General features: G+C 40.6%; 1 protein-coding gene across 1 annotated transcript; it reads left to right on the forward strand.

The window, feature by feature from the left end:
- Nucleotides 1–1,821: 1,821 nt before the first annotated feature.
- Nucleotides 1,822–6,071, forward strand: LOC121572815 (B- and T-lymphocyte attenuator-like). Its single transcript, XM_041884843.2, has 6 exons — nucleotides 1,822–1,991; nucleotides 3,861–4,187; nucleotides 4,290–4,331; nucleotides 4,440–4,571; nucleotides 4,922–4,959; nucleotides 5,118–6,071. The coding sequence occupies exons 1-6, from the start codon at nucleotides 1,913–1,915 to the stop codon at nucleotides 5,433–5,435; spliced, it is 936 nt and encodes a 311-aa protein (XP_041740777.1). The 5' UTR covers nucleotides 1,822–1,912; the 3' UTR covers nucleotides 5,436–6,071.
- Nucleotides 6,072–9,395: the final 3,324 nt, after the last annotated feature.

The raw sequence follows: 9,395 nt of genomic DNA on the forward strand, positions 1-9,395 counted from the left end.
TTCCTCAATCACATGCGAGATGCTTTGTTAGGGCAGCAGGATGAGCATCCCATCTATGTTGTTGTTTGGGACAATGTGAGTTTTCACAGAGCCCTCCAGGTTAGAGAGTGGTACAATATGAACCAAGGTTTTTATCAATCTTTGCCTTCCACCGTACTCCCCTTTCCTAAACCCCATTGAGGAATTCTTCTCCTCATGGCGGTGGAAGGTATATGAACGCCAACCTTACACCAGGGTAAATCTCCTGCAAGCCATGGGACTTGCCTGTGGTGACATAGGTGTGGAGGCATGCCAAGCCTGGATACGGCATGCCAGGGGTTTTTTCCCCCGTTGCCTGGCCAGACAAAATGTGGCCTGTGATGTGGATGAAGTCCTGTGGCCTGACCCAGTACGGAGACATGATGCTGTGGCTGAGTAATGCACTTATTTGTATATTTTTGTAGTTTAGTTTTACATGGGCTTACTGTACACAAGTGGCAAACGCATAAGATTTCTGTTTGTTTTTACAAGTGCTACATGTAAATGCACAAGATTTCTGTTTTGTCTTCTTGTACAAGTGCTAAATGCACAGGTTTTTATTGTTTTGCAACATGCATTTAGCCTACAGTGAACAATAAACATTTATTTCTCCAGCTTCATGTCCTGAGCATTGTGTTTTCTATTTTTCTACGTAGTGTTTAGTGACTGTTCAGTAGTGTTTTTAATTTTGATTGACTCGGGGCACGATTTGACAACATAGTTCAGTTTTGAGCACAGATTGAACTGTTTTGAGGTGAAAGTTTGGTTTTGCAAGAAGAGTCTGAGGTTTTGTGAATGTAGCTTGAAAATTGGGTTTTGTGTTCACAGTTAAGAGAAAAGGAGAGCAGCTTTCAAGAAATGTGTCTTAGCAATCGAGAAAAACTGTAATGAACTCTGATAGTGACATAATGGAAAGCAGTGGTCATCAGGTGAATGTTTCTTACCACAGGTGGTGTAGGTGCTATACTAAGTTTGCTATACTAAGTTTGACCCAGTCCATTTCATTTTAAAGACATCCTCCAGAGATTTTTGAACTTTTCCTGTTAAAAAGTGATATTCCAAGTATCAATATAGTAAAGTACACACACCCAAGGGTAAAAAAGTTCTGAGCAAAATAGTGTTTTTTAGACACAACTGCAAACTTCAAGAATTACGGCATTCAAGGAGTTGGTCTGATGGTCAGCTTCCCCCTTGCTTGACGCACAGTAGAGGAGCAATAGAGAACCCAAGAGGAAAGCCCCCCCACTCCCCTCCCCCCTCCCCCTCCCCCTCCCCCTCCCACCCACACAACTCAGAATGGATTACAATACAACTGTTAAGTGTAGCTCAGTTGGCAGAGCATGGCGCTTGCAACGCCAGGGTTGTGGGTTTAATTCCCATGGGGGGACAAGTATGAAAATATATGCACTGGATAAGAGTGTCTGCTACATGACTAAAATGTAAAAGTGTGAGAAGTTACATTTTTAACTGAGCATAAATTTGAAGCTCATTACAGCACCTATAGCTATAATATACTGTAACCCACTAGCCCTCATCATGAGTCTCAGATAACAGATATGAATAAATCAATTGAATGAGCAGAGTCCTCCAATGGTACCCCTTGCAGAGACACAGAATAAAAAGACATACACGTGTGTTGGCCTATGATGTGTGAGGGAGAGGAAACAGCTCAAAAGTAGAAGCAACAGACAAGAGAGCTATGGTAGGTAGGCTTATATGTAGGAGGGCAGGAAGTGGAAAAACCCTATAGATGCAGAGAGCGAGAGAGAGAGAGAGAACATATTGTCAATGTCACCACTCAACTCACATGTGTATACACAGACGGTTTGCTCTAACTGAGTGACATGGGCATGACCTGTCTTGAGAGCTCATTAAACATTGCATCTTTGCCCTGATGGACCCACCTTGTTCTGACCACATCCTCCTGGTCCTCTGTCTCCTCTTCCTGGTCTGCATCCATGGCAACGCTCAAGGTAAGATGTTTCACATCTTGTCACACATTAGTTTTGTGTTACATTTGAAAGGGATTGATATTTTTTAATTTTGGCAATTTACTTAAACTTTCCTTGAACAATATGCTACGTACAGTGCATTCGGAAAGTATTCAGACTGCTTGACTTTTTCCACATTTTGTTACATTTCAGCCTTATTCTAAAAAGGATTAAATAACAAATGTTTCTCATCAATACCCCATCATGACAAAGCGAAAACAGGTTTTTAGAATTTTTTGCAAATGTATTAAAAATAAAAAACAGAAATAACTTATTTACATAAGTATTCAGACCCTTTGCTCTGAGACTCGAAATTGAGCACAGGTGCATCCTGTTTCCATTGATCATCCTTGAGATGTTTATACAACTTGATTGGAGTCCACCTGTGGTAAATTCAATTTATTGAACATAATTTGGAAAAGCACACACCTGTCTATGTAAGGTCCCACAGTTGACAGTGAATGTCAGAGCAAAAACCAAGCCATGAAGTCGAAGGAATTGTCCGTAGAGCTCTGAAACAGGATTGTGTCGAGGCACAGATCTACGGAAGGGTACCAAAACCTGTCTGCAGCATTGAAGGTCCCCAAGAACACAGTGGCCATCATTCTTAAATGGAAGAAGTTTGGAACCACCATGACTCTTCCTTGAGCTGGCCGCCCGACCAAACTGAGCAATCGGGGAGAGAAGGGCCTTGGTCAGGGAGTTGACCAAGAACCCAATGGTCACTCTGACAGAGCTCCATAGTTCCTCTGTGGAGATGAGAGAACCTTCCAGTAGGACAACCGTCTTTGCAGCACTCCACCAATCAGGCCTTTATGGTAGAGTGGCCAGATGGAAGCCACTCCTCAGTAAAAGGCACATGACAGCCCGCTTAGAGTTAGCCAAAAGGCACCTGAAGAACTCTCAGACCATGAAACCAAGATTGAACTCTTTGGCCTGAATGCCAAGTGTCACGTCTGGAGGAAACCTGGCACCATCCCTATGGTGAAGCATGGTGGTGCCAGCATCATGCTGTGGGGATGTTTTTCAGCGGCAGGGACTGGGAGACTAGTCAGGATCGAGGGAAAGATGAACGGAGCAAATTACAGAGATATCCTTGATGAAAACCTGCTCCAGAGCGCTCAGGACCTCAGACTGGGGCGAAGGTTCACCTTCCAACAGGACAACGACCCTAAGCACACAGCCAAGACAACGCAGGAGTGGCTTCGGGACAAGTCTCTGAATGTCCTTGAGTGGCCCAGCCAGAGCCCGGACTTGAAACTGATCGAACATCTCTGGAGAGACCTGAAAATAGCTGTGCAGCGATGCTCCCCATCCAACCTGACAGACCTTGAGAGGATCTGCAGAGAAGAATGGGAGGAACTCGCCAAATACAGATGTGCCAAGCTTGTAGCGTCATACCCAATTAGACACAAGGCTGTAATCACTGCCAAAGGTGCTTCAACAAAGTACTGAGTAAAGGGTCTGAATACTTATGTAAATATGATATTTCTGTTTTTTATATTTTATAAATATGCAAACATTTCTAAAAAGTAGTTTTTGCTTAGTCATTATGGGGTATTATGTGTAGATTAATGAGGAAAAAAAACAATTTAATCAATTTTAGAATAAGGCTGTAACGTAACAAAATGTGGAAAAATTCAAGGGGTCTGAATACTTTCCGAACGCACTGTATATGATCAACAAAAGTCAGTCAGAGAGGGGTGATGGACAGTGTCAAAGTGTAACTTCTCAACCGCAATTTGAATATGACAGGTCTTCACGTTTTCATTTATGTTTTACCAGTGACCAGTATGATCCCTATCAGTAGTAATTTTGTAAATTGATTCCATGATCTTTTCTCACACCAAGGCCCATGTGAAATTGAGGTGCCAATCAAAAGAAACACTGTTTGGAATGCTGTCCCTCAGAAACGGCTGACAATCAACTGCCCTGTGAAACATTGTGGTGAAACCTTACGTGTCACCTGGTGTAAATTTGAGGACGCCAACTGCAAACAAATACATGAGACAGAGCAAGTCAAAATTGGATGGAAACCATTTGATAGATGGTCAGAAGATCGTATTGCATTTTTGGATTTTAAGAATATATCTATCAATGACAATGGTTCGTACAGATGTGGAATGGCTGGCCATAAATCATCAATTATTAGCCATGCTATCAATGTCTCTGTCTCAGGTAACCAAGCAAAGCTTATTTTTGTTCTCAATTAATTGTTTTTAAATGAATAAAATAGATACTCAGTTGAGTCATTGTTGTTTGACACACTTATTTCTATAGATAGCAACCTGAAAATGACAAGCACAACAGACCACAACACAAGTAGGACAATGTTTTATGAAATTACAGACATTCAATCACAATAAATCAGCTAGTAGGCCTATATGACAACTGTGTATGGTGTTAAGACCTCTGTTTCTACTCTAACAGACGACTCACCAAATGCAAAGCTTGATGAGAAATATCTGAGCTGGAAACCGTATGTTTACATCTGTGTGGGAATAGTACTGCTGGTGGTCATGGTGACAGCAATCTCTTTCCTCTGTCTTTATGGATGTAAAGGTGAGTAATGCTGTTACCCATTTAAAACTGTAGAAACAAAGAGAGTCGCACACTCCATATGTATATTGGGTAAAAAAACACCAACGTTTCGGCATCACTGTGTTTTTTTTTACCCAATAAATGACTGGGAGGTTATAGATATGGAGTGTGCGACTCTCTTTGTTTTTATAGCTTATAGTTTATTCACCGTTAGTCAGCACCTCTACAGCACACTAAATCATTTTCTATGGATGTGCGTCAGCTCATGTTTTTTATTAGACCCATTTAATACTGAAAACTTTTATTTTGTACAAGGTTGAAATACAGCAAACATGTCACTTTAACTTTCTACAACATACACATTTTTTCAGGATCTACAAGGTCAACAAATAACAGGATAATGGAGCAGGTAAGGAAATCTTATAGCATCTTACTATTAACCAATGGGTAATTTGCTACCATGACAAAACTGGTCCTCAATACACAAAACTTGTACAAAATAGAAGCCTTGTTGTCCTGACTTTGTCGAACTGGTTTTCTCTGTGTTTAATGGAAATGTCCACACAGGCAGAACCATGTCCAGACCTCTCCTCCTGCTCTAAGGGAACCTTTCCATCATCACCTTCCACACCAAACCCTGCCCAGTCCAACAATTTCTACAACAATGGTCCCTATGGCAAAAGCTTAAACAGGGAATCGCCACACAGCCTCCTGGTGACAAACGGAGCTTTGCCTTCCTCTGACCTCACAGCTGGAGGTCAAGGGTCAAACTACCTTGTGTACGCTGCCCTGAACCACCAGACCCCTAGAGGGTCCCCGAAACCCCCCCATATCCCAACCCCCCAGGATGAATGCTCAGAGTATGCAGCCATCCGGGTCTACTGAGCCGACAGGTTCTGAAAGAGACCTCAACCAGACCATAACGGCACAGTGCTGCTAACTGTTTTACTGTTTAAGTTGTCTTCTTTGATGGCTCTTCTCACTGAAAAAGAGGAAAGCTGAACATATTTTGTGGATGAAAATGTTACTCCTTGGGGGGGATTCATGTTTTTTATTTTATTTAACTCACACACACTCTATGACACACTCTTCCTGGTGTCATGGAAACGGTGAGCAGTGTGTTAACCGCAGTACAGCAGTGTTCCAGAGAATAAAATGTGATTTAAAGATGGGGGTGGTAGGGGGATAGGGGTGAGACATGTGAGCAAGGGTTAGAGCTAGAGAATATGTGCTTCTGAGTGTGAACCCTCCTTCACATCAGACCTCAGAGTTAGAATAGCAAAATAACGTCCGCTAGCAGTGTGAATCACAAAGGTGACAATAACTCTGTTTTCAAATGATCTCACACATAATGATGGTAAAGCATAATTTGTTATTGACTATCAAAATATATATGCTAATGAAGAAACCACTGAACCACTTTGGTGATTATTAGTGATGATTTTGGGATATAACAGGGAAAAATATCTCATACCGAACATTGAATGTCCCTGTGTGTGATTAAGTGTGTGTGCCTGTGTCTATATGTCAGCATATGACTCACTCAGTATGAGTGAGTGAGTGTGTGTTGGTGTATGTATATGCACAAATGCACGTGTTTGTACGCATGCTGGCTACAGGTTGGGGGCTTTCCATGGTTTATGTAAAATGTTGAGCCCACCATATAGCCGAAACTGTGAGTCTCTGTAAATAGATGTTCTCCCTCTTGAGAGAGTATGGAAGTTCCATTTAAATGTAACATGAATGTAATGTGAAAGTGCATATGACTGTCTCTAAGTTTATATGAAGATAGAGGTAATAGTTTGCATAACTGCAAAATGATGTTGGTGTGGCATGATTGTAATAGTGACACATACAGTGACACATTCCAGTCTCAGTTACTGTCAATTAATTTCAAACATGTTCGTTTGAAACCTCAAAATAAAAAATTCTGCACGTTTTTTACAATACAATTACAATACAGTATCCTTCACCAGAGAATAGTGCCAGAGAAATGTCCCTCATTTTATCAAGAAATTGCGACATAGACTATTATTACCATTTGAAGCAAGAGTGGCTAGTTTTTTAAAATGTGAAATAAAGCTTGGGTCTAATGTCTTTGGTTCCTACACTGCTTCTGCATGTGTTCTGGTAAAACCCTAAGCGAGTGGTTACTGCAAAGTACTGGGGTGTTCTTTCTGCCCCAGATACAGACCCTAACCTGCACAGGACTGGGTGTTTCTGGTTCAAAACACAGTGCACAGGAAGTGCAAGGAACAGACCACCACCACACCAAGATGGTAACTCACTACTCAGAGAAATGGTGTAGCTTACTTTCATGGAGCTGCCACATCTATTAGCCTAATCTCAGAATAGGTCCAATACAATACTTATCAGTGTAACGGCTTAAACAGTTTATTCATCTATAATATAATCATTTTTTGAGAGCAGACAACTGACTGATAGGTTTTACTGTAAGCCATTGCCTGCCACCATGTGGACGTATTGGTTATTACAGCATAAGGCTCCACAATCATAATTTAGTTAGATAAAAACAAGGACATTAGGACATGCTGAGACATGAGGACATACATTATACAATAAGGGGGTTTCTATTATAGTGTATCAAAAAGGCCATGATCAAAGGGTTAATGACTCTCCCTTTAGATTGGGCTAAACGGACTCAAACTTCATCTAAATCAGTCATTTAAACATGTTCAATTTCTTTCATTAGCTTATTTTCTCACTTCCATGTGTTTAAGACAAGGGTTTAGCTATCTTGGAATTAAGAACATTTCCAAGAAGAAATCCAGTAACTTTATTTTCAACTCTAATTTCTTTTAAACAATTTTCTTAGGAAGAAACATAGGAAGAAACTTAAGAGCATTTTCAAGAACTTTATTGAGGAATAGCAACTTTTCGTATATTAAATGTTTCAGGGTTGATTGTTTTAAATCCCCCCCACCAAACAAATTGACCAGTAATCTCAGTATGAAATATGCTAACAGGATTGCCCTTGCTAGCTAGATAGCGAGCTAGCTCAGCTGCTTAGTGACAATAATCTTAAAAAGGTAATTACGTTTGTAAGAAGATATTTGAGAAGTTCGTAAGAAAAGCCTGAATTCTTAAGACATTTTTGAGGAATTGCACTTACTTACTATCTCATGAACTTATTTTTTTTCTGAAGATACTTCTTAAGTTTTTGCATAAGAAGTGTTTTGTGAATCTGGGCCCTGGGGTTGAACCCTTACAGATAGCTTTATCATAGCCTATGAGGTTCAGGAAAGAAAGCACGCTTAGCTAAATACTGTCAGTTGTATATACACATTATGTACACAAAATCGTCAAATCAATTGGCAAAGCAGGTTGTCCCCTTCAACATTAACAGTAGAATCAAAACAGAGTGCATTCTGGGGGATTCAAACAGGGTAGGTCTTCCACAGGAGCTGTGTTGCAGTGGTCTAAAGTGGGACTTTGAAGTGGAAAATCCCAAACAATAACTCTATTCATCTGCATTCAGTGTATCACAAGACATTAGGATCACTGAATACCATAGTAGACGAAGGTATTTTCACTTAATTCAGTTTTCCTACAACCTAGGTCCATTAGGTCATGAGAACCACATTAATCTTGGGAACATAGAATGGCACAAAGAAACCAAGGCAGTTACAAGAACAAAATTCTCTGTCAGCATCACACTTCATAATATATATTAATGCCAATTGGGGTTACCAGAGGACAAGATTAAGTTCAGATCTGTTAGGATGTGTTGTGATCATACTGGCCAGTATTCACAAATAGTCTCAGAGTAGGTGTGCAGATCTAGGATCAGGTCTCCTCAGTCAATATAATCTTATTCATTATGATCTAAAAGGGAAATCTGATCGCATATCAGCACTCCTACTCTGAAACACTTCAAACTCGTGAATACGAGCCATTGTGACTAAACAAAAGATCTTGTGTTGATGGATTCAGTTTCTCTGGGACCCTGTGATGTTGGTCATGACAGATTGTATTCTGTGCCTTCTTGAGGTGGGCCTTGCTTCACTTCTGAAAGTGCAGTAGAATGTTGAGGAACAGTCTCTGATTGGCTGAGTTTCACTTCCTTCTTTTAGACTCCGTCTGTGCAGAGGAGAGAGAGAGGGTGAAAGAGAGAGAAAAAGAGACAGATACAATACACTAAAGCAAATAGACCAAAATGACATTCTATAATAACGGTTACTGTAATGAACAAGGTCAGATAGAAGTCAGCGCTGGGTCATAGGGTTCAGATGGTCAGTGTTTGATAGACGCTCCAGAATGCAGTGAGACCAACCAGGCATATAATGAAGTTTCCACTTCAGGGCTATGACTGCTTCTGAAAGTGTGTTAACCAGTATCTAGGAAACACACAGACAATCAAAACATAACGCAAATTCTCCCCTCTAATTTTCTGGCACTGTGTGAGGACTCCGTGAAGATTTCGGAGACTAAATCTGTCTCGTTTTAGGATCAGAATATTGTGCTCTATTAAACTTGTTATACTGCGTTAAACCCATCTAAACCTGGCTGGCAGTCTGACCATGGTTCTCCACCACAAATGTCTGTCTTATACTTGTACCCACTGTTATTTGTTATTATGCCATACGATCCTTTGTGTATAATATCTCAATTCTCCATAGAGACATAGCAATGCTAAAACCAGTGATGAAACAGGAGGTTAATTTAGTTTACCCCATAGTCCACACAGAAAGAGGCCAAAGTTAGGGCAGCAAGTACAGTACAGGTGTTCTTTGGTATTTTATTAGGATCCCCATTAGCTGTTGCGAAAGCAGAAGCTACTCCTTCTGGGGTCCACACAAAACATGACATAATACAGAACATTGA

This window comes from Coregonus clupeaformis, chromosome 40 (assembly GCF_020615455.1).
Source record: "Coregonus clupeaformis isolate EN_2021a chromosome 40, ASM2061545v1, whole genome shotgun sequence".
NCBI lineage: Eukaryota > Metazoa > Chordata > Actinopteri > Salmoniformes > Salmonidae > Coregonus > Coregonus clupeaformis.